Consider the following 27,824-nt stretch of genomic DNA (forward strand, 5'->3'; position numbering starts at 1 on the left):
GACTGAGGCTTAGAGGGAGGGGTCTTGCCTGCGTCACACAGTCCACCACGGAGGAGCTGGGGGCAAATCCAGGATGGTCCGGCCGCATAGCCCGTGCTCTCACTCATTCAGTGGAGACAGACAGACAGACAGACAGCATAGCGCGCGAGGTGTGACCAGAACTCTGGGAGGGAATGACGGGCAGCTGAGGGGCACAGGGAGGACCTCGAGTTCTTGGAGAGGGTGACCCCTGACCTGAGGGCTCCAGAGCAAGGTTAGCCAGGGGAGGGCATAGGAGAGGGGCGGGGGTGAGGGGCCCAGCGAGGGCCAGTCTGGCGGGACAGGCTCCAGGGGAAGCCGCAGGAGGTGCAGCTGAAGACGCAGCGGTGGGTCACCGTCCCTGACCCCCCGCTGACAGCTTGGCTGTACTCCTGAGGGCCGTGGAGTGACACGTCGGGGCTGGGCTGGACCATCAGCCCTGCTGAGGGGTGGAGGGTAGAGCAGACTTGAGGAGACTCCCCTCACTGACTTGGGGGCAAGTTTCCAAGACCCTGAGAGTCTTCAAGTAGGAAACACTTTAGAGGCGGTGTTCGTTCCCTGGGGCTCCTGCAGCAAACTCCCACCAACCGGGCGGCTTAAAACCTCAGAAACGTATTCTCTCCCCGTTCTGGAGGCCAGAAGTCTATGGAATAAAGTCAAGGTGTCGGCAGGGCTGTGCTCCCTCTGGAGGCTCCAGGGGAGGGTCCTTCCCGCCGCTTCCAGCTCCCGGCGGTGCAGGCGTCCCTTGGCTTGTGGCCCCATCGCTGCAGACTCTGCTCTGTCTTCACACGGCTTCTCCTCTGCGTCGGTGTGTCTCTGCGTGTTCTCTTCTTAAAAGGACAGCAGGCGTTGCAGTTATAGGGTCCGTGACGATCTCACCTGGAGATCTGTATGTCTGTGAAGGTCTTATTTCCACATAAGCTCACATTCTGAGGTTCGGGGCAGATGTGGATTTTGGGGAAACCCTATCCAACCCACGGCAGGGGTCAAGCAGGCTCCCCAACAGGAGGTTGTCCAGGCCGGCTTGCGAGCCTCCGCCGGGCGATCTGTGTCCGCTCGTCGGGCAGAAACCTGCCTCTGGACGCTTCCCGGTTCAGGTCTTTGCTGCAGCCCCCCTGCTCCGCCCCTGCCCAGGGCAGCCCTTGCCCCGCCACGAGGGGGCACCGGAGGTTGAGCCACCCATCTCCCCTGTAGACGGCAACGCCACCGGGACGGCTCATGCGGGACACCAGGATGACCAAGAGACCGGCGCCCATTTTACCTCCCAGGAGCTCCTCTCGGCCAACGCCATCTCCGACCAGCTCCTGGACACGGACTCCGACTCCAGGGAGGTCCCCCTCAATGAGACCAGCAACAGCATCTTTGCACAGGGCGCCCCGAGGGGCTCCCCGGCCGACAGCCTCTACGTCGAGTACGAGGAGAACGAGGGAGCCGGTGCTTACCTGCTCAACGGGTCCTACCTGGAGCTGAGCACTGACAGAGTGGCCAACACCTCCTCCGAGGCCCCGTTCCCCAACGCCAGTGCCAGCCTCCCTGCCTTGGCTGGGAACAGGACGCAGAAAGCCAGGTAGGAGGCAACTCCCCAGTCCTCTCTGGGGGCTGCTGAGTGAGGGCCGGGACGGAGGTAGGTGGGAGAGAGCCGCCCCCGCCCAGGGTTCCCCCCCCGCCTCACCCCGCGGATCTGAGCAGGGGGTCAGAGGCCTGGGTTTTAGCATCTTTTCCACAAGTTAGGTCCACGGGCTAAGGCTGGTTCCGAGTGCCCACGTGTGATGTGATTCCAGGAACTGGGGGGCAGAGGGGGAGGAGGTGAACGGTTCTGAGCACTTGGGGCTAAGTGTTCCGTGTGCACAGAGACATGTTCTCATCACAAACAGCCTTAGCTTTAGGGAGGGGTATTGGGCTCAGAGAGGAGGTAAGTGACGTCCTTAGGGCTCAGAGACTGGAGGCTTGGGGTCCTTGGGTTCTCGGTCTGGACGCTCATTGCACACGCGGTCGCTGTGCATAAGGTGGGACAGCTCTCGCGGGAGACCATAATGTTCCCCGAAGGTGGGGTGGCTCAGGACAACCTTCCCCGCTGGCCAGGGAGGAGACTGGGGGACGGTTCAGTGGGGTCCCCAGCCAGGGACCAGGCCCCGAGTCAGGCACTAGGAACAAGGCCTTCTTCTGTGGGGCTGGAGCTGCCCTGGGACGGGCTGTGGGAGAGAGTCCAGAGCGAAGGACACGCTGGGGAGGCCTGGACAGTCACACTTGGGGACACCTGAGTCATGGCTGGCCCTGGAGGAGTCTGAGGCCAGGAGCCTCCCCGGGTTGGGGTCAGCTGGGATCATGGTGGCTCCAGGCCTCCACTGTCCCTACTAGAGGACAATTCCCTGGGCCGATGATGACTCCCCTGTTCTCCAGGCTAGCAGGGCAGCGAGGCTGGTTTAAACAGACCGAGCCAGGCTCAGCACCCCTGTGAGCGGGGACTGGAGGCAGGAACAAGCCCACTGTTTTTTTTTTAATTAATTAATTTTTAAATGTTTGGCTGTGTTGGGTCTTCGTTGCTGCACATGGACTTTCTCTAACTGCAGCGAGCGGGGGCTACTCTTCGTTGCGGTGCACGGGCTTCTCACTGCGGTGGCTTCTCTTGTTGTGGAGCATGGGCTCTAGGCGCGTGGGTTTCAGTAGTTGTGGCACACGGGCTCAGTAGTTGTGGCTCGCGGACTCTAGAGCACAGGCTCGGGCTTAGTTGCCCTGTGGCATGTGGGATCTTCCTGGACCAGGGATTGAACCCGTGTCCCCTGAATTGGCAGGCGGATTCTTAACCACTGCGTCACCAGGGAAGTCCAAGTGCACTGGGTTTTATTTTATCTTGTTTTCTGAGGACCCACCCAAACCCCTTGGCCTTAGACACCAAGCCAGTGGAACCCTAGCCAGGGCTGAGGATGCAGAGGCGGGCGTCCTTGGGGAATTGAGTTTGATGGAAGATTTGGGGTTCACTCTTGCGGTGAGGTGAGTGGAGACGACTCTCTCACCCTTCCCCGGGGATGAGAGCAGGGAAGCTGGGCCCCTGAGCCCCCAGGAGGTGCCCCCCTCTTTTCTCAAGCTGTTTTCCGAGGCCCCATGAGATACCCAGGGCACATCCGGGGCAATCCCGAGGCTCTGGGTGGAATTCTTTGCAAATGTGGCCAGAGTGGGAGGTCTGGAGCCTTCTGCGGCTGCCCTTCTTCCCATAGGGTCCATCTAGGCCATCTGCTTGCCTGGCCCGGCTTCAGAATGCAGGGAGTGGGCCTTGGGGGGGTGTGGCATCCAGCGGCCGGAAGGGCGAGACAGGCTCTGAGTCTGAGGCCGGGTGGGGGGGGGGGGCGTTCAGAATCAGCCGGTACTTGCTGTTGTGATCCGGGGCCAGTTACTCAGGGCTCTTCTCACCCCCAGGGCTGGCCAGAGGATTGAGTTCCATCTGGTACTGAAGCGCTGAAGGCATCTAGTGAGGACCCAGCAAACGGGAAAGATCGTGAACACACTGAGCCTCGGGGTGGGAGAGGGGCCCTTCTGGGACCACGACCCCGTGCGAGGAAGGCCGCCCATCTCACGGTCAGGGTCGCTCCGTGAACGGGCTTACCGGGGGGCACACAGGCTGCTGTTTAATTTGGCTTCAGGCCTGGAAAGTGCCAGTGGGTCTCCATCCCAATTCTCTCCCCTCCCCACCCCGTCCCCATGGGACCTGGACCCATCGGTGACCCTCTCTGGTCCTCAGTTCCCCATCCCTGAGCGAGGGGCTTGTCAGACGATGCTTCAGGGCCCGCCGGTCGGGCGCTCAAGGATTCTTAAGCCAGGTCATGGCACAAGCTTTTGGGTCCTTAGGTCACATTATAAAGAATGTCTCCTGCCCCATCCCAGTTGACTCCCACCCCACCCCTGGGCCCTAAGGGGAATGATTGGGTTTCCAGTGCCATGTGGGACGCAGGAACCAATACAATGATGGTCATTACTCAGAAAGTCCTGACGTGGGGAGATGGGCGGCTCCCCCACCAGCTGCTTCAAAGTACACCGCGGACCAGAGGCCAAAGATGGTCTTTGGAGATAAAGGGCTGAGGGAGGTGGCGGGGTGGGGGGGGTGGGGGAACCGCCAGGACAAAATAGCCCTGTCGCAGCGAGTTGTCCAAACACAGGAAGTCGCGTCTGCTCAGAGAGGGCGAAATCAAAGGGGCAGCCCAGAAAGGAAAGGTTATTTTCACCTTCTCAGAACAGCCCCGAACGATCAAGGGACGCCCCGACACCAGACGCTGGCGTTGGGAACAAGCGTCCGAGACACAGAGACACAGGGTCCCTGTCTCAGCCTGGATCGGGGGTGGCGGGGGGGGGCGGGGAAGCAAAGCACTTTATGACCCTTTATAAACACGCGTGGCGGTCCTGGGGAAAGGGTCCAGACGCGGGATCCGAGGCATCCCAGGGCTGAGGTGGTCCGCCTTCCTTCCAGATGGAGGCGGGTGGAGGGTTGGTGGTTTCAGCGATTTCCTGGGTGTTTTTCTCCCCAGGGCCCCACTTCCGAGAACAGAGTCTTTTAGGCGTTGCACTGTTGTGCAAATACACGTTTCGAGAGGCGGGACAGGCGCCTATGCGGTGCTCCCACGAGCAGTGCCATGTGGGCAGCCCCCCCAAAAAATACCTTTGGTGCTTAAAACCCGAAGGGTTATTTTGAACCGCTTGCTGTCTCTCCAGAATGAGTCACGCTGCCTGCTGGCCCAGGAGGGTGTAATTAGATAAAGATGGCTTCTCCATGGGTGGGGTGGCCGGGCAGGGGCTGGATCTTTTCATCCCCTTTTGTTCTTGGGGAGAATTTAAAGCTGTGGAAAGGAGGGTGGGGGACCCAATCAGCACATTTCAGAATCAGGCTCTTCCTCCCCGGGGAGGTTCCACGGGTCCCGTGTTCTGAGATGCTTGGGTCTTGGGTGGGTGGAGCGACCCATCTTAAAGTTCCCGCTCACTTTTAAGGAGGAAAGGGAGGACCTTCCCCTTCCCCCGTATGTGTGGAAAGGCTGGGGCAGGCTCCCGGTGGGGACGCCACCAGGTGAGGGGTCCCGGCCGCCCGCCTGTGGCCGGCTGCCCTCGGCTTTCCCCTCCCTCTCCTCACTCTCCCTCCTTCCTGGGTTAAGTAAATTCGTTACTTAAGGTCCGTGGGTAGACCATTTCCTGGTTCTCAGAGCACGATGTGTCTTCAGGGCAACATTTATGCAAAAGTAAAGTGTAAGAGCCGTTCTCATCCACTTGTGAAATTCCAGAAGTTGGAAGACAAACGGTAAACTCCCAGTTGAATCCAAACCAATGTCTCTATCACAGAATTGACTGGAAGGCCTTTTAGAATGGATGCCCTGCAACCCTCGTCTAAGCCTGACCTCCGGGGTGACAGAAAGCCCCAGGGAAAGGACCTGCGAGTGTGCTCTGTGAGAGGGTCTGAGCTTAGGGCGGTCTTCAGTCAGCCCCTCTGGGCAGGAAGGGAAGTGGAGCTGGGCGGTGGGGTCTCAGGGACATGCCGTCCCCCGGGCCACGGGACCGCATCCCCTTTGCCGGCTCTGGGGGTGGCAGGGCTCCACGGGCCGCATTCAGACCCAGCCGTCTGCATCTCAGAGCAGATGCCCGGGCTCTGGGAGCTGCCGCCACCTCCCTCTGCCCCTGCCGAGTCCAAAACGAGCCTGCACGTTGGATACGGAGGTTGGGCCCCAGCACACCGACTGGTTCAAAGAAGCAAACAGTCCTAACAATAGTTGGCTGGGCCGTCTGAGTTCCGGCCAAGAATCCTAGCCCGTCGCTGGCGGGGACCCAGCCCGGCGTTCCCTGGCACAGCAGCCCTTGCAGACCTGGGCAGAGGCGTCTGGAGGGGACGCGGCCACTCCCCCGTCTGCAGCTGAGCTTTTCTATTTTGATCGTCGGAGGCCCAATGGCTAGTGTGCCCCATTCAGTCAGAATCCCAGCTGAGGGAGGCCGTGGGAGAGAATTCTTGCACCTTCGCAGCACACCAGGTGCTTCTCCGGTCCCTTCCCGGGGACAGGGCAGGAGGAATCTGCACGACCCTGCTAGAAGGTGAGAGCGAGAAGGCTGTGTGTGTGGAAGGAGCAACTGCAATGTTGGGGAGCCCCAGATTCTTCACCCCCCAGCCCCCGAAGGTGCTCTGACGGCTGCAGGCCAGTGAGCTCAGACAGTCATTAAGATGGAAAATGCCAACGTCCGTTCCTTCCTACAACCCGCCGCCCCGTGGGCGCCGCTTCCCTTGTCTCTGTTCTAGACGGTGGGCACTGGGACCCCGACAGGTGGCGATTCTGCCTGGAGCTCAGGACAGGTCCACAACCACACCCCACGGATGAGAACATATCCTCCCGTGAAACTCACCCCCTTCTCTGCTTCACCTGCTTTCAGGACCAGGCCCAAGACGCGTAAGCACGGCGTGAGTCCCGCGGACATGTACCGGTGGAAGCTCTCGTCCCACGAGCCCTGCAGCTCCACCTGCACCACAGGTACCCGTGACGGGTGCCGAAGGGCGGCACCTGCTGAGCCCACCTCGCCGGTGGGTGCGAGTCCGGGCTTCGGGGCCCATGCACCTGCTTGTAGCCCCCAGTTGCCCACAGGGAGCTTATCTAGCAGTTTCCTGACCCACGAGGCAGTGCAATGAGGTGGGAGTTTGGATGTCCTTGTGCTTACAATGTGCTGGACCATGGTAAGGCCCAGCCGCTGGGGGGTTATGCAGCCCCCCAAAGGCTCCCTCGTCATTCTTCATATCACACCTTGTTAGAACAAACATCCTGGTTAAAAAGTAAGAAATCTCAGGTGGTCAGGATTTTACTTTTGCTTACAGCAAATGTAGGAGGGGGAAAGAGACCCACGTGGTCTGTGGCAGAGGGAACTGTTGGGATTCTAGGACCTCGTCCAGGGAGGAAGCAGGAGGGGAACGGAGACCCCCGGGGTTGCCTGGGCAGATAGACACGTGGAGTTAGTAAGTGTCTGAACCTATGTCTGCTCACGTGGCTGGGTGCCACCACAGCAAGCTTCTGGCTTACAGTCCAGGGCCTGGGGCTCCATCTGCCGCCAGCTCTGGTCCCCTCCCCCTGGGGACTGCTGCAAGGTCAGATGCCAGACCCAGGTCCGGGACCTGTGGCAAATGTAGGGAGACCCCGGGTGCCGCCTTATGTATACCTGCGACTTCGTGTGTGGGTTTGGGCAAGACGAGTTACTGCCACTCAAAATGTATGATCCCCCGACCCTGCCCTTGCACTCCCACCCCAGCTGGCCAGAGCTCTGGATGTCCCCTGCGTGCTCTGGCCAGTGTGGAAGAATTAGCAAGCCGCCGACTGGAGCCCGGGCAACCGGTGGTCTGGGCGTGGTCACACCTCCTGCAGCCCTGGTTGGCATCTCAGGTGGAGGGCCCGAGGGAGGACCTGGGGAGGGGGCCCCGCAGGGCTCTGAAAGGACCACAGGCTCTCCGTCTTGGGCTGGAATCTGGGGCCCCCTCCTTTTACATGCCCCTCCTCCCCCAGCAGGGCACGGGACAGGCTGAGTTTGGCCCCCTGATATTCTGGAGGGCGCGAGGTGGGCTTTGTGGGGTATGTGGTGAACGCTTGGGATGCGCTATTTGGTCCACCACACCCCATGCCCTTGGCAAATTGCTTAATCTCTCCACGACTCAACTTTCTACCTGTAAAACGGGATGTCCGCCTTTCCAAGCGTGGTTACAGGGCTAGACACGAAACGAGAAGTAAGTTGTCGTGGCCAAAGCTGACCTAGCGGGCGCCACGGCCAGCACTGCTGCTGCTGGTCTCGGGAGAGGACAGGGCTGAGTGCTGGGATGGGTGCGGGAGGAGCCTGCCTTGAGAGTCTGCCCCCCAAGGGCAGGGTCCTCTTCTGAATCGGGAGCCCCGATGTCATCCCCACGCACGCCGGGATTGTCACAGACCACGTGACTGGGAGCGTCTCCTGTTCCTCCCGGACACATCGCTGCCTGGGGAGGTGACGTCGCTTGAGATCCCTCCAGGACGAAGCAGCCTCTGTGGCGAGGGGCCTGAGCCTGGCCCTGGGTGAAAGATGGTCCCCAGGGAGGTCACAGCACCATCTCTCCATGCCCACAGAGTGGCCAGGCAGGGTATGGGCAGACCTGCCCTGGGTGGCCCGAGGCGCAAAGTAGGACGAAAGAAGAAAGGAAGTGAGAAAGACAGATTTGGGCTCTGCTGAAAGGAAGCGCTCTCCTTTAGACGAGCCTGTCCGGGACTGGCATGAAAGGCCCCGACGCGGAGTGGGCTCCCCATCACTGCAGAGGCACCAAGCTGGGCATGGGTGGCGCTCGGCAGAAGTGGTGGAGTCGGGTCCCTGCTGAACGGGACCTCCGTGGCCGGCTCTCCTCCAAATCCCACCGTACCGGGCGCCGAGGCCGGGCCGGCGTTGGGGGCAGGGGTGGTTTACAGCAGCTCTCCTGTGTCTGTGAACTTCAGCCATGGCAGCAAGCAATCTTTCCTTTGCTTAAAGACGCTCCTGGGAGCGGTAGAAATGTAGGTGAATCGGTTTGGACTCTTAGCTGGAGCCTCAAGTGATGATTTCCAGCTGTTCTTGGCACCTCGTGGGCGCAGGCTGAGGGGAGTGGAGCGGGCGGGCCCCGAGCTCACGCACCTCAGGCAGAGCAGGCCCACCCAGCCGGGTGTCGGGCTTCTCTGCGCCTTTCATTGAGAGGAAGGGCTCGGTCTGAAAGGGCTCAGTAAGAAGGTTTGAACAGCACCGCGTTCAAGACTGATGTAGGGAGGTGGGTGTCCAGACGACTGGCGCTCTGACTGCCCCGCGTCCCTGGGGGGCTCCTCTGAGCAGCACGCTGAGGCCCAGAGAGTCTGACAGCGCTCACGTCACCCCCACCCCACCAGCGAGAGACTGGGCTGGGACCAGCATTCCCGTCTCTCTTGATCAGGACCTGCTGTGTTTCCACTCGATGACGAGGAGGGAATGAATAATCAGGCACTTGCCGAGGGTCTGCAAGTCCCTAAACTTGGACCTCCCTGGGCCCCAGAGCTGGTGTCTCTGAGGCCTGGAACACTCTGAACAGACCTGGCCAGGAAGCCAGTCTCCCCCTCAGCGACGGCGAAAGACGACACAGCCCAGCGCTGGCGGAGAGGCACCAGTGATTGCAACCTGGCTCGGCCCTTACGGAAAAAAAGAAAAAATCCCCACGTGGGCTGCTTCCCAGGCTGTTTCGTTCCGTCCAGGGCTGGGGCTTGGAGAGGCAGGAGCCTCCGGCTTTCAGACACGCGCCGCTGGGAAGGGAGCGCAAGGTGGCTGGGGCCCTTGGTTTACGGGGAAATCAATTTCCCTCTGGGGGAAGGGTGACCCCAGTGAGGAGGGTTCCGTTCCCTCCATCATTCAGGAAGGCTGGGTCCCTCTCTCTCTCTCTCTCTCTCTCTCTCACACACACACACACACACACACACACTCACACACACACACACACACACCAGTAATAACAACCACCACAAACCCTAACCTCACCTGGGGACTTCACCAATGTTAACCCCATGTTAACACTCTCCCTGAGTCATCCTGGCTCTTTGGCAGGGACCAACCCCCTGCGTAGTGACTTTGGCCCACATGCCAGCTTGGTACCGAGCACGGGGTGCAGGGGAGGAAGACCAGAGAAGCAGGAGGCGGAGGTGGGGGTCAAGGAATTAATAATTTTAGTTGAGGGCTGGCCCTTTACATACTGTCCCCCGATGGGATTTATAGAGTACCAGGTATTTAATCACAATAATGATTAAAGAAAGTTTAAGAGGGAGTTTGATAAGGACTAGGGCGTGCCGTGGAAGGGCAGGGAGGATCTGAAGATATAATATAACATCTGAGGAGTCTGCAAAGGGCTGGAATGGTTAGATTATCCATCCATCCACCCATCCATCCACCCACCCATCCATCCATCCATCCATCCATCCACCCACCCATCCACCCATCCATCCATCCACCCACCCATCTACCCACCATCCACCCATCCATCCATCCATCCATCCACCCACCCGTCCACCCACCCATCCATCCATCCATCCATCCACCCACCCACCCATCCATCCACCCACCCATCTACCCACCATCCACCCATCCACCCATCCATCCATCCATCCATCCATCCATCCACCCATCCACCCACCCATCCATCCACCCATCCACCCACCCATCCATCCATCCATCCATCCATCCACCCACCCACCCATCCATCCACCCACCCATCTACCCACCCATCCATCCACCCATACACCCACCCACCCATCCACCCACCCATCCATCCATCCATCCATCCATCCATCCATCCGTCCGTCCGTCCATCCATCCATCCATCCATGGACGGGTAGTTGTTGAATGAATGAAAATGAGCGACACTTGGCTGGCTTTGCCTCTGGGCCTCTGTAAGGGCCAGTCTGAGTTTATTTAAAACCCAGGGTTTGTGACACATAAACTGGGCGCCCAGCCTGGGCTGGATGGGGTAAGGGTGCAAAAAGAAGAGGTCAGGCCACGGGACATGGACGGGGAGAGAGTTCAGATCCACAAAGCCGTCCTCGCTGGGCTCCACCTGCAGACCTGTCAGCTGCTGTCACTAACCCCGATTTAAACCGGGAAGTGCTGAGTGGTCGGGTGACTTGCCCATGGTCACATGGCCTGTCTGCCGGTCACCAAGGCGCTCACAGTTGGCTCACCTGGCCCCTCCCTTGTCCTGAACCCAGGGGTCATGTCGACGTATGCCATGTGCGTCCGCTATGATGGCATCGAGGTGGACGACAGCTACTGCGACGCCCTGACCCGGCCCGAGCCTGTCCAGGAGTTCTGTGCAGGGAGGGAGTGCCAGCCCAGGTACCCGCCACCCAGGCCCCGAGCAGGGTGCGTGTGGGGCGGGAGGCGGGGGCCTGGGGCTCTGCTCTGCCCCTGCCTGCGGGAGGGGCGGGAGTCTGCACCTTGCTCCGTCATCCAGGCGGGCCGCAGGCCTGCGAGGGGGGCTGCACTGGCCTACTGTCGGTCCCTGCGTCATTTCCCACATTTTGCGGTAAAATCTGTCACTGTGCCTTGCACACAGGGGCGCTCAATCGATGACTCCCACTGCAGGTTGAGAACCGTTCTGAACGTGACTCTTTGCTCCTGCCGCCCCCAGGTCTACTCGGTGCATCTAGAATTTTGAGAAGCCCAAAGGGATTATTCCCGAAATTCCAGGCTGATGGGTGTCCAGGCTGTGGGGGAGGCCCCATCTTCCTAGCCCCCCAGGCCTCCTGTCCTGCCTCACAGATGGTCCGAGGCTGAGCCCCAAGCATGTCCTCTTTCTGGTCATGATCATGGTGGTCCCAAGATGAGCCCAAGGGTGCCCGGCCTTGGAGGCCAAGTGCATCCCGCTCTCTGATGCAGATTCACACCCTCTTTTCTTCTGGCCTCTGCATCCCGGGGCCTCTGCTCCATCCCGGGGCCTCTGCTGTATCCTGGGGCCTCTGCTCCATCCTGGGGCCTCTGCTCCATCCCGGGGCCTCTGCTGTATCCCGGGGCCTCTGCTGTATCCTGGGGCCTCTGCTCCATCCCGGGGCCTCTGCTCCATCCCGGGGCCTCTGCTGTATCGTGGGGCCTCTGCTCCATCCCGGGGCCTCTGCTCCATCGTGAGGCCTCTGCTCCATCCCGGGGCCTCTGCTCCATCCCGGGGCCTCTGCTCCATCCCGGGGCCTCTGCTCCATCCTGGGGCCTCTACTCCCTGTGCGTTTGCTCCTTTGTGAGAAGCTGAGTGTGCAGCCATGGGGGGGGGTCTGCTCTTCCCCTCAGAGAGAGCCCCCATGGTGGGGCTCGGGGCTCCAGGACACTGAGGCAGGATCCCCAGTTGGAGGAAGAAGGGCGGCAGTGGCAGGAGGGGAAGGCACTCTGGGAGGAGGGAGCAGCGTCAGCAAAGCAACAAGGCCGGGACTTTGTTTCCCTGAAGTGGCTGGAGGTGGTCTGGAGTTGAGAGCAGGTGGAGCCTACAAGGGCTCCTGGGCAAGCCGGCCACGTGCAGGCTCGGGTGCCCACTCACCACCCTACCCAGGTGTTTCCTACAGCGGGGGAGGCGGGGGTCGCCACGGCAACAGCTTCCCTGTGGGGCCTGGCCAGCTTCCTGTCTGACAGCCCGTGGTGGATTTGGACCCCACGAGGGAAGGAGGAGCTGGGCCGTGGGGTCCCGGCCAGCGGGAGGAGGGTGGGGGTCGCTGAAGGCCGTGCCCGTCCCGAGGCAGGTGGGAGACTAGCAGCTGGAGCGAGTGCTCGCGCACCTGCGGCGAGGGCTACCAGTTCCGCATCGTGCGCTGCTGGAAGATGCTCTCGCCCGGCTTCGACAGCTCCGTGTACAGTGACCTGTGCGAGGCGGCCGAAGCCGTGCGGCCCGAGGAGCGCAAGACGTGCCGGAACCCGGCCTGCGGGCCGCAGTGGGAGATGTCTGAGTGGTCAGAGGTGCGCATGCGCAGAGCGAGCCGGGCCAGGCTGGGAGGTGGGGGTGTCGGGGGTTGGGGCGCTGGGGGTGTGTCGGGGGTTGGGGCGCTGGGGGCCTGGCGCAGGGCCCTTGCGCTGCGGCTCTAGCAGCCGCGGCCCCGCCCTCACCCCGGCTTCCCCGCAGTGCACGGCCAAGTGTGGGGAACGCAGCGTGGTGACCAGGGACATCCGCTGCTCGGAGGATGAGACGCTGTGTGACCCCAACACCAGGCCTGTGGGGGAGAAGGACTGCACGGGCCCTCCTTGCGACCGCCAGTGGACAGTCTCCGACTGGGGGCCGGTGAGGGCGGGCGGGCAGTGGGGGGCGGCGCTCAGAGGGTGTCCCCGCGCGATTACGAGGAATCAAAACCTTTATCCCAAAACAAGTGGTCACATCCCGATGCCCTTTTATAAGCTCCCTGTCTGTCTGTGTGTCTGTCTCTCTTGCCTCTTGCCTGGATGAGACATTCAGGTGCTCACTGGGGTCCCCTCTGAGTGCTGGGTGTACAGATGAGCTTTTCAGGTGTCTTAGGCGTGCTTTTCTCTGTGTGTTTTTCAATGGGCATGCAATCTTTCTGTCATTAGAACAGAAACTGTTATTTAAAACATGGTTACCATGGCAACCCCTCCCCTCCCCCCAGCTGTTCTCCTCTCTTGGGAATGATGTCTGGGGGACCTGGGAGGGGGCTCTGCCTCTAACCCCGGGTGTCCCCTTGCAGTGCAGTGGGAGCTGCGGGCAGGGCCGCATGATCAGACACGTGTACTGCAAGACCAGCGACGGACGGGTGGTGCCCGAGTCTCAGTGCCAGATGGAGGCCAAGCCTCTGGCCATCCACCCCTGCGGGGACAAGAACTGCCCCGCCCACTGGCTGGCCCAGGACTGGGAACGGGTGAGTGCCCCGCGCCCGAGCCGGGTGGCAGGGCCCCCTCCGTCTGGGAGAGCATTTGGCCGAGAGCCAGGCGGCCAGAATGACGGACTGGTCAGACGAGGAACTAATTGGACATTAGGACCAAGTGCATCCTAATTCACACAATTCACTAAACATCCATTTGAAAGAGAAAAAACCAAAAAAGTAAGAAAACCTCTTAAAACTTCCCAAATCTAAATAGCAAATGTTCAACGAGGCATGCAGGGCTGGTATAGTTCCCATGACCCCATGTTCCCGAAAGATGGAAACCCAGGGTTGGGGGTCCTTCTGCTGTACTCGCTCTTGGCTCGTGGGCCCTGTACATCCCTTTGTTCTCACGACCCCTAGACCTGCCAAGGTCACCAACTTACAATTTCAGACGAATTGTTCTCAACCGCACTGCTGTCAACTACTCGCTTCAGGCAGATCACGATGAGCTAAATCATCTGAGGTCGGATGGCCGTTAACCATTTTGTTTCACAGCAGATGGTTTTATGCTAAATTGCTTGTCATTAGATCTGTCTGGGGCCACGTGGTTATCGACCGGAGAGTTCTCGGCCAACTTGCCGTCGACCTAAGCGTTTTCACCCGCTTGCTATTGACCGAGACATTACCACTGGCCTGGCTCTGGGCTCTGTGTTCTGGTCCTCCTGGCCTCTGGCCCTTGACCCCTGACCCGGCCCCGTCTGTCACCCTGCCTCAGTGCAACACCACCTGTGGCCGAGGTGTGAAAAAGAGGCTGGTACTGTGCATGGAGCTGGCCAACGGGAAGCCGCAGACGCGCAACGGCCCCGAGTGCGGCCTGGCCAAGAAGCCCCCGGAGGAGAGCACGTGCTTCGAGAGGCCCTGCTTCAAGTGGTACACCAGCCCCTGGTCTGAGGTAAGCGCCTGGCTGGCCCCCCGCTGAGGTCACCTGAGGCCAGGCCTGAGTTCTGGTCCTGCCAAAGTACCTCCTTTCTCGCCCCAAGTGCCCCTCATGTCCCCCCCTCAGCCTCCGTCAGGGCTTTTCACCCCTGGAAAGATTGTCAGTGCTACCAAGTCAGCTGGTGCAAGAGCCACCTCCTCCAGGAAGTCCTCTTGGATCTCACCTCTGGGATCCCTGCCATGCTCGTCCTGGGCCGTTTTGGGGCCCAGGTCACTTCCGGCCTTGCACTGTAGCCTTTCAGTCGTGCATTTGACAGCACGTGTGCCTGACACCCAACACGGGGCAGACAGATCCCAGGTGGGTACCGGGACTGTGTGGGGCTGACTCAGATATCGCCTCGGTCCCGGGAGCCAGAGTCAAGGCAGGAGGGACACAGGACTGGAGAGGCAGAGGGGATGGCAGGACATGTGCACTGTGGGCAGAGGGAAGCCAGAGGAATGGCCGCCGCTGCCCTGACACAGGCCTGGCCCCTCCACGGCCCTGCGGGCTCCTCGGCCTCAGGCTGGCGGGTGGCTTGGAGCCGAGATCTCTCTGCTCTCTACAGCCGGAAGCAGAACTCTCACCTCCCAGGCCCCGAGGCCCCTGTGGGTGGGCCGGTCCCAGCACTTTGCCAGACGGGCTCCTTTCCTCCGCCCAACAGCACCCCGGGAGGGGGCTCCTCTTCCCATCCCACGGGGGAATAAACCCAAGTTCAGAGAGAGAGCTGACCCCCAGCTCCTGGGGCGTGAGCAGACATTGGACGCTGCTCCGGGCGGGCCGAGAGCTGTGCAGAGTGAAGGGAGGCCCTGAACCGGCCCATCCTAATGAGAGCAGGGCAGGGCGGGCCCTGAGGCGCGTGGGGCTGGGCTGAGCCGGGAGAGCAGCCCTGGTCCGCAGACCCCACCCCGCCCCAGTTCCCTGGCCGAGCAAAGGGGGTCCTTTAGCTTCTGCCTTTTCTCTCCTGGCCCCTTTCCTTTCCTGTGGAGGCCTCCCGGCAGGATCCCAGGGCACCCGGGGGTCGTCAGCATCCTTCAAGCCCTTCTTACAGCACAGGGGCGGCTGTGTCTAGACTTGGGTTCTTACTGATTCCTACCGTCTCCCTGATGTCTCCTTACAGCAGCGTCACCAGTCCTGTGCCCCAAGTCCCCCCTGCACTTGGTGGTGCTGTAGCTCCCAGGAGGGCGCACGTAGGGAGGCCCACGGTGGTCTTTGCACAGGAGCCTGGGAGCACTGGGGGAGGGGCGCCCCTGGGTTGCCCTGATGATGGTGGGTGGGCAAGGGGTGAGCGGCCCGTGGGGACGTGGACCTCTGTCCTTTTGTCCCTGGTTGGGGTGGTGTCTGCTTCCCCTGTGGCTTCCCCTTCCCGGGATAGGGGCTTAGAAAGAGTGCATCCTCCCAGCTGTCCCATCTACTCAGGGGCCGAGGGACAGCCAGAGGTTCCTCAGGGCACCCATCCAAGGCTGACTGTTGTCTGTGCTTGGTACCTCCAGACTGGGCCAGCCCCCCGCCAGGCTGGGAGCGGGCATTGGGCAGGCAGCCCTCCCTGTGCCTCTGCAAACAGAACCAGAGGGTGGGCCCAGGGCCAGGGCCTCCCACCCCAGACCCCACTCGGGAAACCGAGGGCTCGGGTCCCAGACGTGCCTGGGTGACGTGGGGTCACCCACATCGGGGCAGCCAGAGGGAGCCACCGCCTGTAGGATCTTGGCAGGAGGACGGCGGGGTAACTGGGCTCAGCAGATGGCCCTGGTGTTTGGGTAGCTCAGCGGGGTTTTCCAAGGGGAACATCTGAACTCTGGGAGCCGGTGAGGCGGTGGCTTTGGAAGATACATGTAATTGGTCCACTACAAACACAGCTTGTTATTGGAGTGGGAAACCAGCACTTTCCCTGGGCCGCGGCCCTGTATGTCCTGAGCATTCGGTAGCACAGGACCCAGGAAAGCTACAGCCGAAGGACCCACCCGGCCGGGGGTGGGGGGGACAGTTGAGAGAGGAGACGGCCACACCCTCACGGTGCAGACGGGGAAACTCAGCAGCCCCGGGGGAGGGGGGACGAGTCTTAGCGTCTCCTGGCTGCCAGCCAGTGCCCTTCCACGTGTCCCGTGTCGGGTAAGACTCGGCAGCCAGGTGACAGGGGTGGGATCCCCCACCTCTGGCCAGAGCCCTTGCCCCGCCGGTGGGGGCTTGGGCCATGCCATCTCTCCCCGACCAGTGCACCAAGACCTGCGGGGTGGGAGTGCGGATGCGAGACGTGAAGTGCTACCAAGGCACCGACATCGTCCGGGGCTGCGACCCGCTGGTGAAGCCCGTTGGCAGACAGGCCTGTGACCTGCAGCCTTGCCCCACGGAGCCCCCAGGTGAGGGGGAAGAGGCTGAGGGCGGGGCAGGGGCTTTCCCGGGAGAGCAGAGGCTGGGCTGCGCCAGGGCCTGCGGGATGAGCAGGCATCGGCCAGGGTGACCGGGAGGGCCTAGTGGCTACAGGGACCAATGCATGTTGGGGAGTGAAGGTTCCTCCTGGAGTGGCTGAGCCCAGGCTGGGAGGTGAGGGTGGGAAGGGCGGCAGGTGAGAGCTGACTGGAGCTTGGGGTCCCCAGGAGCCATGCCAAGACCTGCACTTTGGAGACAGCATCCGGCTTCAGAAGATGGGAGGGCAGCTGTGGGGCAGGGGACCAGGGAGCCAGGAAGACTTAGCCAGAGCGCCCCTGAGCTGGGCACGCAGGAGCCGGGAGGCGAGGGGCTGAAGCAGGGTCTCTGGCTCGGGCACCTGGAAGATGCGTGAGGGTACTAGGCTCCGAGGGGGCACCAGGGCCGGGTGATGAGCTCTGCTTTGGACCTACTGAGTGGAAGGGGCACCTGTGGGCCTCCCGGGTAGGTTCAGGCCTCCAGGGGTGAGATCAGTGGCTCTTCCAGATCCTGGGCCCTGGGCATTACCCTTCCCTATGCACCGTTCACATCAGTTGGTGGGGTCTGTGACATCCCTGGAGTGGGACGGAGGCAGGGAAGCAGTGGCAGAGAGGTAGAACTCAAGGAGAGGAGGCGGTGGGGTGGGGCCGTCACCCCTGACCGCCTCCTGATGCCCTACGCCCCCCGCCGTGTCCCCTCCCCAGACGACAGCTGCCAGGACCAGCCGGGCACCAACTGCGCCCTGGCCATCAAGGTGAACCTCTGCGGCCACTGGTACTACAGCAAGGCATGCTGTCGCTCCTGCCGGCCCCCCCACTCCTAGGCCCGGCGGCCGCTCCTCAGAGACCGAGCACCCCATCCCTGGGGCCGCAGCAGCCCCTCCACGGACACCCTCCCTGCAGGGCGCCCCGGCTGTGAAGACGTGACACTGAGCCCCTGCTCTCTCCCCGGGCAGGAGAGCCCCTCCCCTGCCCCCCAACCCCCGAGCGCGCCCGTCGGCCCTCCCAGGACAGAGCCGGGAGGACTGGCGCGTTTGTGGCTCCCACCCGGGGGCCTGGGAACATCCTCTGTCCCTCCAGGGCTGTGGGGGTGAGGAGAGGGGGATGGGCAGCCAGGGAGACGGGGCGCCTGGGATCCTGATGCTGTCTAGGTGACTCCTTCCGGAGGAATTTTAATCTCACGACGTAGCATCGCTCGCCTCCCTGATACGAAGCTCTTGGCACCGAGGGACCCACCGCACTTTACACCTGGGAAGAGGCGTTTTCTCGCGGCACCATGGCTGTGCTGTCGTCCGTCAGTACTCTCTGTACGTTAATAAAGTGGTCCTATTTATGGCGGCATCTTGGGTTCTCCGGGGTCTGCCAGGCAGGGTGGGGTGGCCGTGAGGCTTTGGGAGCTGGGGCCGCTGTCTAGCTCGCCCATGCAGAAGGCTCTGCTGCGGCCTCAGATCTGGGACCAGGTGGGGCTGGGGGCCGGGCTGCAGCGTCTCCCTGAGGAGATGACAGGGGAGAGTGGACAGAAGGTGACAAAAAGAGTGGGTGGCCCGCGGGGAGGGGTCTCAGGGGCATCAGGACTCGGGCGCTCGAGTCAGAACTGAGCCCATCTCGCACCTCCCAACTGCTGTGGGGCTTGGGGGACAGCGGAGCCCAAGGGAACTCCCTCACCCGAACCACAGGAGGAAGAGGTGAGGCAGGCAGGGTGGGAGGCGCGGTGTGGGCCCACATGGAGTGCTCAGGAAATAGCCATCACTACTGTTTCTGGGCCTCTTAGAAGGGCTACTTAATCTAGACTTGTGGGTGCCGGGACACAGGAGGGCTTCCTGGGGGAGGTGATGTTTAGGCTGGTCCAGCCACGGGAGTTCTTCCAGATGAAAGCGGGGTGTGGGGGGGCGGGTGGAGTGTGGAAACGGAAAACTTCCGGGGAGAGGGTGGGTGCGGAGGCTGCTGAAAGCACCTTGGTTTGGCCGCAGCGGAGAAGGGACGATGGGGGTGTCCACCCGCCGAGGGACAGCGAGAGGGCACAGGGCCGAGGATGCCGCAGGGAGGGTCTTTGGGGACGGGGGCAGGGAGGCGAGGGGCTACCTGACTGCTTCCCCGGGATGCAGGGCCAGCCTGTCCCCAAACTGGGACCAGAGTGGGGTCCACCACAGTGTTTAGGATGGCATCCAGGGGGCTGCAGGTGGGTGAGTGGCTCTCCAGGTTCGCTGGGGCCTGCGGGGTGAGCTCCCTCAAGGTCAGCGGCTCAGTTCCGGCAGAGGTGGGTGGCCGCACTGCAGGGATCTGGGGCTCCCTGACACACCGCACCGTTGTGCCCTGTCATTTGCCCCCACCTACATCTTTTCTCTCCTTGTGACCTTCCTCCCCCATCCTCCTTTCCACCAGCACTTTCTGTGCGCATCCTGTGCGCCAAGGTCTGTGCCCAGTGCATTACCAGCGCTGCCTCTTTAACCCCAAGAGCCCCATGGAGTCGGTGTCATTGTCACCCATTGTGTTGATGCTAAGACCCGGGCCCAGAGAGGTCAGTCACTTGCCCCAGGTGGCTCAGCCTGCCACCCCCCACCCACCCTCCAGGAGCTCAGGGTTTAGGCCAGTGGCTTCCAATTATGGAAGACTGACACATCCACCCTGGGAAAATCTAAACCAAACATGGCTGCGGCCGGGCGCCTTTGGGCAGTGCCATGACCCCTGGGGCTGGACGGGAGAGGAAGGCCAGCTCTGCCCCGTGCTGGGCTGGATACGGCCCCACCCACCGGAGAGGGGTCTGGGCTAAGACCCCCACCCCGGAGAGGGGTCTGGGCTGGCCTGGAATGGCAGGCAGACCAAAGACAGCACACGGTGTCAGGAGTTTTATTGGCTCTCGAATCCGTCAGAGAGCAGGCAGCTCCCTGCAGGTCCCCATGGTGGAGCCGGGGTAGTTCGGATGGATGGGTGCGTGTTGATGTCAAATGGATCTAGGAATCTACACAGAGGCCAGAGACCAGAAAAGGAAATAGGAAACCGAACAGAACAGCCGCAGGAAGCGCCACCTCCTGACCCTCACCCCCCTCCCCACCCCCGCCCACCCCGCCCAGCTAATGCATCAGAAACAAACTCACGGGCTGTGACAAAGGAAGGGGAAGCTTGGGGATGAATTCCATTAGCAAGTCCAAACTGAGGCAGGAGGAGAAAGGAAGAAGGTGGGGGCGGGGGGGGGGGGGGAAATCGACGATGCCAAAAATAGTAAGCCTTCCTAACTCTGCTCACGGCCGGAGTCACAGCTCAGCAGCACTTTGGAGAAAGAGCAGAAGTGTGGTGCTCAGGCCGCCCACACCTCGGGGATAGCCACGTGCCCCGAAGGTTTGTCTGTTAGGAAGGTGGCTTAGCTGGGGAGCCTGGTCCGTCTTCCTGGGCAGACGGGGCTGCCTTACCAGGGTGGGGGCTGGCTCTGTGGCTGGGCCCAGAGGCAGAGAGAGCCCGGGAGAGGGCAGGGGACTCTGGGGGCCATGCTGCCGAGAGGAAACGGTGCCTCTGCGTGGACGGGGCTGCGTGCCCCGCGGGCGGTGCCCCTGGGTTTGGGGCATTTCTCGAGCTGGATGGCGGGGGAGCCCCTAGCCCTGCTGGGAGCGTGCGCACGGGGCCGGAGCAGGGAAAGGGCAGCCTGGGGTCTTGCTTCCAGGTCCTCCTGAGAAACTGGGCAGGTGGCAGAGCTCGGGGGTCTATGCCCCGGGTCATGAAAGCAGGAGGGCTCTGGGGGTGCTAAGGCCCAGGAGTGGGAGGGCCCGTCCCAGGTCTCACGGGGAGTCAGTGGGTCATTTAGCCCCTGGTCCATGGCTGCGTCCGCCTTACCGCATCGGGGCTGAGGACTGGACTGGGTATTTTAGTGTGGACACTGCCGACGCGGGGGGAGCAGCACATGGCCTCCTCCCCACTCCATTTTCACCAAAAAGCCAGTCGGGGCTGTGCATCCCAAGGGAGCTCCCCCTTCTAGGGAGATCTGCCCAGCTGGGGGCCCAGCTCAATCAACCAGTGTCTCAGCCTCCTGGCGCTTAAAGCCAGGGTGTGTGTGGGAGGGGTGGGGGGAGGCCCTGTTCTGGGACGGGGTGTCTGGTCTCCAAGTCACCAGGTAGGGCTTGTGCTGCAGGGCCCCTAGCATCGCGGCTGCCACCCCTTCTTTGAACAAGTAGGTAGACTGAGGCCCAGGGAGGGAGGGACACGGCCAGGCGGTGAAGCCAGAGATGCCGACTTGCTGGGGCTGAGACGGAGGCCACCTTCCACGGCCCCCTCCCTGACGGCAGCACTGGTAGCAGCAGCCTGGGGTCTATGCTCCAGAGCCCTACCTCACCCTGCAGCCTGCCACCCGGATGCTACCGCACACCTGTGCCCGCATCATGCCCGCCTCCCTTCCGGACCCAGGCCCCGGGGGCCACCACCCAGGGCGGCCACACTACTTTCACTGGGTCTGACCCCCGCAGCGAGCCCCAGAGCTCCCCAACGGGCCCCCGTGAGGACGCGGTTGTGAGGCAGGCTGGGCCGAGCCTGGGTCCCGGCCCAGGGCCAGGCTGGGACGCCGTGGGGACCCCACCGTGGTCTCAGGACCTGTCGGCGGCCGGGGGCGCCCTCAGACGTCGGTGCTGATGCTGCGGCTCCGCGAGAAGGCCTCCCGCATGGCCGAGAGGCGGCTGGGGTTGAGGGCCTGCAGGGCCCCGAAGCTCCCAGGCGGCAGCGCCACGTCCTCCCGGCTGACGCTCTTGTGGGCGACGCGCTCCCCGCCGTTGCGCACGCCCTCGTCCTCCTGCAGGAAGAAGGTGGGCGGCTCGTAGTGGGAGCAGCTGCGGCAGAGGGCGCGGGCCTGCGGGGACTTCTGGCTGAAGGAGGCGGCGGTGGCCGGGTGGAGCGCCGGCCCGTTGGTCAGCACGAGGCTGCGGTGCGAGTGCAGCGGGGGCAGGTGCGAGTGCACGGCGAAGTCGGGCTCCTCCTCGTCTTCCTCGGACTCTTCCTTCTTGCAGCAGTAGTACTGCGGGCAGAGGGCCACTGTGACCACCGGCTCCCCGGCTTCCCTCGCTGCAAGTGTGCGGCACCCAGCTCAGACACCCGCGTCCCTGTCACCACCACTCACGGGAGCTCGTAATCCAGGCATCCCGGACTGCCGGGATCCCTAAGTGAGGGATTCGCTCGTTTCAGCCCACGGCAACTGGGGGCAGGTGCAACGGCCAACTCCATTTTGCAGGTGGGGAAACTGAGGTACAGGGGGTGCAGGCAGCCTGAAAGCGGCAGAGCTGGGATTCGAGCCCAGGCAGTCTGGTCCCAATCTAGTTCCAGGGCACCAAGCCGTGCTGCCTTGCCCTATGCACGTGGCTTCCTGTCCTCTCTCAGGAAGAAAGATGCGGGGGACCTAGGACAGCCCTAGAGTGTGGGTGGGGCAGGGAGTGCACAGGTGGTGGAGTAGCACCGCCCAAGGGCTCACCCCTGCTCCCCGCTTGGCAGCTGTGTGACATCTGCAAAGGCCCTTACCTTCTCTGAGCCTCAGCGGACTCACCTCTCAGGGAGTCTGGGGAGCCGTCATCACCGAGCCCGCACAGGTGGAGTCCGGGGGTGCCGTCTGCCTTGCACCTTCTTGGAGACCTGACTCTTCCGCCTTCCTGGGCCCTGGCTCCCTCCCTCTGCAGGGCCCCCTCCGGGCTTCCCCCCCCGCCCCCCCCCCAGCTCCCGGAGTACCTGGAGCCGGCAGTAGCACAGAACCGCGATGATGCAAAGCAGAATCACAGTCGCCAAGATGCCCCCGGTGATGACCACAGTTCCGGCTGTCATCCGCCCCCTTCTCCATCAACAGCCTGCAACGCACAGCACCAGCTTCACCACGTTGTCAGCTCGTTGCCGAAGTAGGCTGTTCTAGGTTAGGAGGTTGAGGAAGCGCTCCGAAAGGGAAAACGAAAAACCCAACTGCATGCAGGAGGCAGCGGCTGGGCCTGGGGGTCAGGTGGGACATCCCCCTCTGCCTCTGCCTCTGCCAGCAGTTTCTACACCTCTAGGAGATGATGCTAACAGCACACCCCCTCGCTCTCAGGGTTCCCTGTAGGTTTCTTGAGCACGTATGTGAGCGCTTAGCCTAGCACACTTTCAGCCTGGGCGACAAGCTCACGCATTTAAAAATTTACCCAAATGCGGTCGGGCTGAACGTATGGTTTTGTAACCTGCTTTGTCACTTCACCAGCTCATCCTTATTTCTCCTTACCATTAAATTTTCTTCTGTAACATAATTTCGAACCATATTCCATTTTATAACATAACCGATCCTTTTTTTTTAACATTTCAAATCACCAGTAAAATACACGTGACATAAAATTTACCATCTTGACCATTTTTAAGTGTACAAGTCAGTAGTATTAAGTATATTCGCTTTGCTTGCAACCGACTTCCAGAACTTTCTCATGTTTCGAAACTGAAAACCAAACTCCTTTTTGGTGTTTAGGCTGTTGACATTAAAAAATAAATCTTAAGCCAACGTTTCCATACACGTTTGCGTAGCTAAAAACAGAAACCACTTGAATCGCAGGACCGACTTCAATTACCTGTCCAGGATAAGTTCTCAGAAGTGAGATTTCTAGGCCTAAGGATGTGCCCCTCGTAAACTACTGTGGAAAATTTCAAACACACACAAAGTAGAGAGGATGCACAATGCGGTCACAAGCGGTGCCCTTGTGAGCGCTGTCCGGCCGGGTGCTGATAAACTAGTTCTTGGAGTGAAAGCACCCTGACCTGTGGCGTTTGCTGATGCTCGTGCCGTAAATATTCTCACTGTGGCCCATTTCAAGTGACCAGGCTTTAATAGCCGGCTTGCCGTATCCCTGGATGGTTAACAGTCATCTCTGAGGCACCAGCTTCTGCTGAGCACACCCTGCCTCAATTTCCACCCCCTACCTTTTTTTTTTTTTTTTCCGCCAGGGGAATAGCATGGCACGGGCAATTGAGTTCCCTAAAGAAATCCCAGAGTGTATTAGTTTACTCATAAATACTTCAGTGCGGAATCTGACAGGTGAGGACCTTTAAAAAGCCTCCAGTCATCTCCACAACGTTTTTTTACAGTTGGTTTTGCGCAAATCAGGATCCAGTTTGCCTCTTTTGACTGTAGAAGAGTTCCCATCCACTCTCGGCCCTCCCCGCCCCATGCTGTTTATAGAAGAAACTGGGTCATTTATCTTACAGGATTTTCCATGTACTAGAACTGGCTGCATTTCTCCCAGCACCATTTCATATGTCCCTCCATCATGGTTTTGTCCTCTAAACTGGCTTCCTATCGCTTCACTTTCAGGGCCCCACGCTGTCCTTGTCGTGATGTTGAGACTTGCCGGTGGGTTCAGCTGCCGTCAGCCCAATCCTCCCACCGTAAAATTCCCCATCAGCCTTCCACCTCATCCTTTCAGCAGCCGCTGGAAATCATAGCCTACGTCTGTTATTTCATTAGGAGTTGCAAATAGCGACTTTTCAGATGCTGTCATTTCTTCTGCGTGTATCAGCTCTGGTTCTTCTCTAAAGAACCTTCCCCATTACCTATCCGGTAATATTAAAAGACAGTCTGCAGAGGAAGGGCGTAGACGCTCAGTTCGTAACTTTTTCAATTTTCAGAATAAGTTGGTGCCCCGTGAGACTTGTGGTCGCTTTACAGTATCACTGTGATCTCACTGACTTGTATATACATCTGATGTGTTTTAAGCCACTGCAGTCATTATTCTTTTCGATGTTCAGATGATCCCACTGGGACCGTGGGTTTGGAAGCACCTCCAGGTTGACTCCGGCGTCATTTTGGTGGGACCCCACTAACCCTTGGTCGCATGTTGCTTTTAGGCATAAGATGTCCCAGCTTATCTCCTGGGACACCCTGGTTCTCTTGCTGGGAAGTGGTTCTAGAGAACACAGTCTGGGCACTAGGGGTGCTAGCTGCTCCTGGGTTTCCAGGTTTTCCCGGTGGCCAGAGCTCAGAAAGACTTTTTTTTTTAAGGAACAGAAAAATGAACTGAGTTTATACTGATATTTCCATTTAAAATTAGAGATCAAAGGGTTTTTACGTGTTAAAACGTGATGTCTATGTGACCTTTACAGTGCAAATTTTATTTCCTAATAACATGCACTTCATTATTTGCTTTTTCCCATCATATATAATAATTTAAAAGTAGTGTTATCGATGTTTTTACTAACAAGTCTACTGAATGGAATTTGATATCTGTTATTTTTTTTGTTCTTTTCCCCTTAGGGATGTGTAGTAGAAAGACTGTTTCAAAGTCACTTGAAATAATTCTTAGTACGGTTTTCTTTCCACCACCTTGATATTCAGGTTCATTTATTCTAGTTAGTTTTTACTTGCTTTAAAAAAACTGATTTAGCTTTGCTCTTTAATTATAGAAAACATTTGATTCCAAAGTCAAAAGCGTAAAAACCAGGTGCATTCAGAGAGGTCTTGCACGCCCAGTGCCCCCCCACCCCGAGCCACCGCCCACCCTGCTCTGCCCAGAAGTAACCATTTCACTTAGTTCTGGGTTTATCCTTCCATTGCTTCTTTCTAAAAATATAAGCAAATATAGATTTCCTTCTCCTCCTGAGCGAAAGTGGCATTCTGTCTACACCCTCCATACCTTCCCTTTTCACCCAGTAGTCTCTCCCCAGATACACCACGTCTCCCTAGGGGCGGGATTACCCCCAGGGGCCCCTAGAGCTTGCCCCGCTGCGTGAAGGGGCCCCACTCACTCAGTCAGGCCCTTCGGGCCGGGATCTGCATTACCTCCCACGTCTTGCAATTACAGGAACGTGCCGTGAAGCGCTCTGTGCTGTGCACGTTTCTAAAGCTGTTGATACGCCTTGCCAAAGACTTGATGGAATTTGGGCCGATTTGTTCTCTTCCAGGAATGTGTGAGAACTGACAGACGGGGTTTTCGTTGGGAGACTCAGGGGGTCTGGGCAGTCGGTGGGTCAGGAGTGAGGGAGGCTGCGCCCCGCCTGGTGAGGCTGGCTGCTCAGCGGTTCCCCACAGGCTCGTCTGCAGGGTCAAGTGGACTGGCAGGGAGTGGCCGGGCAGGGACGCCGGGGACGCTGGTCTATAGGTGGAGGAGGACGTGAACGTGTGCTCACAAGGGGTGGGGGGAGCGTCTTGTGACAGAGGCACAGCTGGGATGGGAACCCAGACCCTGAGCAAACAGACAGATGGACTGAAAGGTACATCCAGACAGGCCCAAAGCGACAAGACAACGAGACCCAGACTCACAGACAGCTCCAAATTCAGACAGACAGAGGTGCAGACAGGCAGATCCAGACAGCTGGACCAATAGGGCCCGGTCAGGAAGACACAGTGCAGGCCACACAGACAGAGCAGCAGCCCCAGGGACCCCTGCATTTCTGGGCGCCCTGCCGGGCAGCTCCGGCCTTCCTCGGCCCCCAGGGTGGCTGAGGCCAGCTGGCCCACCGGCCCTGCCAAAGGTGCAGGCCGACCGGGGCCGGATCCAGGGAGCTGGGTGTGCAGAGGAAGCAACCAGCGGGGGACGCTGGGCAGGGCCAGGCCTGCCGTCCAGATGCGTTTCACGCTCTTCACGGAGGTGAGGCAAAGCAAAGCACGCAGCTGCTGGCGGGGCGCTGTGCCCCACGCCCCCAAACCCTTCCCCCTGGGGGCTCACAGGGACACCCCGGCTTGTCTCAGCCTGACCTTGGAGTGGCCAGAAAGCGGGCAGTGGAAGGGACCCCTGACGGCTCTCCCTGGTCTTTGTGGCAGCCGTGGGAGGGCAGAGCAGGCACTGGGACCCCCAATTTGCAGATGAAGAGACTGAGGTTCAGAGAAGGCCAGGGTCCCTCCTGGTGACCCAGCCAAAGCCAGCCCCCCATTCAGGGCCACTGATCCACGTGTGTCATTCTGGCTAATGGGCCCATCGCAGCTGAAAGCCACGTGTGACCCAGCGCCTGCCGCGGGAAATCCAGGGCCTCCCAGGCCCAGAGGGCTTCAGCAGCCTCCGTACTCCCTGCCGCTCCGCTGGCCACGGCTTGCTGGGGCTGGGATGGAAAGGCGCCAGCCCCCCCACGCCGGGCCAGCCCTCTTCTCTCTCCCGGGAAGTGGAACCAGGACCTGGAGACTGGCCAGTCCCTGCTGGTCCCTTGACCTTGGGTAGAGACATGGGCACTCAGGCTGCAGCCAGGGCGGCATGTGTGTGGAGGCAGGGGAGTTGGTCCAGGCGGGAAGAGAGGAAGGACGCAGGTGCCCAGAGAGAGCCAGGCTGTGGTCCCAATTCACGGGATTCCGTTTCCCTCCCTGAGACCCTCAGAGGGACTCTTGCTGTGAACACATCAACCTTGGGTGTGGTTCTGCCATTTGTACCCCCAAAAAGATCATTATGGCCCTACTTCATGGATGAGGGGACTCACTGGGCTTGGGAAAGGTCAAGGAGGAGGTCAAAGTGCAGGAGTTAAACTCAGCGGCCCCAACACCCCAGCCGGATGGACCCCTGGGAGCCAGCCCGGCTCTGCCCCCAGTTAGCTGCAAGCGTGGGGCTTCGAATACCTCCATTTCTCTGTGCCTCAGTTTCCTCCTCTGTAAAACGGAAGAACATGGAGGATTCCACCCCGCGGCAGGTGTGCTGTGCTCAGTTTCCTATTGTTACTATGTCTCTCTCTCTGCCTCTCAACCCTCTATCAGGTCCCTGAGGGCGTGGCCACGGAGCCTCTCCCCGGGTCTGAGACACAGATGGCCCCTCGCTCTGCCCGGCTCTGGGTGGGGGGCCTCCAGCCACAGGCAGCCTGGCGGCGCGATGGGAAGGACCCCGGCACCGGCCAGGCGCCCAGGACTGTCAGCAGGCACAGCTCCAACACTCTTGCCCCGTCCAGCTGGAGCGTCTCAGCCTCACTCTGCAGATACACGCACGCCGACGGGCAGCAACGCCCGAGCCGGGCGCCGCTCCTGGGACCAGGCCCGGGCAGCAACGTGCACGCACACCGCTGGCAGCTTCGCTTAGGCCCCAGCCTGACATCAGTCCACGGTCAACTCTGAACTGCCCCTGAGAGTGTGACATGGCCTCCCTCACCCCACCCTCCACCCACCCCTATGCCCTTACTGTGCCCCACCCCAGGGATGCTCTTCCCTATGCCTCTCCAGGCCTTCCCCTGCCATCAGTGCTCAGAACA

General features: G+C 60.6%; 2 protein-coding genes across 13 annotated transcripts in view; one reads left to right on the forward strand and one right to left on the reverse strand.

Moving 5' to 3' along the window:
• The window catches only part of ADAMTSL2 (ADAMTS like 2), a 34,512-nt gene extending 16,480 nt beyond the window's left edge, over positions 1-18,032 (forward strand). For 10 of the 12 annotated variants that reach the window (XM_060153819.1, XM_060153826.1, XM_060153823.1 and 7 more), the window contains 9 exons: positions 1,213-1,585; positions 6,412-6,509; positions 10,734-10,860; positions 12,249-12,462; positions 12,626-12,781; positions 13,200-13,370; positions 14,092-14,268; positions 16,502-16,646; positions 17,397-18,032. In XM_060153819.1, coding sequence (XP_060009802.1) covers positions 1,213-1,585; positions 6,412-6,509; positions 10,734-10,860; positions 12,249-12,462; positions 12,626-12,781; positions 13,200-13,370; positions 14,092-14,268; positions 16,502-16,646; positions 17,397-17,515 — 1,580 coding nt within the window. In that variant the 3' untranslated portion in view covers positions 17,516-18,032. Of the gene's footprint in view, positions 1-1,212; positions 1,586-6,411; positions 6,510-10,733; positions 10,861-12,248; positions 12,463-12,625; positions 12,782-13,199; positions 13,371-14,091; positions 14,269-16,501; positions 16,647-17,396 lie in introns of those variants that run through there. The other 2 variants (XM_060153822.1, XM_060153827.1) reach the window with 2 other exon arrangements.
• Positions 18,033-21,288: 3,256 nt separating this feature from the next.
• FAM163B (family with sequence similarity 163 member B) lies at positions 21,289-22,515 on the reverse strand. Its single transcript, XM_060153908.1, has 2 exons — positions 22,386-22,515; positions 21,289-21,684 (listed from the first exon to the last, which is right to left on the reverse strand). Exons 1-2 carry the CDS (start codon positions 22,476-22,478, stop codon positions 21,289-21,291), a joined length of 489 nt encoding a protein of 162 aa, XP_060009891.1. The 5' UTR covers positions 22,479-22,515.
• Between the last annotated feature and the right edge of the window lie 5,309 nt (positions 22,516-27,824).

This window comes from Lagenorhynchus albirostris, chromosome 7, assembly GCF_949774975.1.
Source record: "Lagenorhynchus albirostris chromosome 7, mLagAlb1.1, whole genome shotgun sequence".
In the NCBI taxonomy this organism is placed as follows: domain Eukaryota; kingdom Metazoa; phylum Chordata; class Mammalia; order Artiodactyla; family Delphinidae; genus Lagenorhynchus; species Lagenorhynchus albirostris.

Coding starts and splice junctions, on each gene's coding strand:
- FAM163B (XM_060153908.1), bottom strand. CDS start 22,478: ATGACAGCCGGAACTGTGGTCATCACCGGGGGCATCTTGGCGACTGTG. Junction 21,685..22,385: donor TGTGCTACTGCCGGCTCCAG/GTACTCCGGGAG, acceptor CTCTGCCCGCAG/TACTACTGCTGCAAGAAGGA.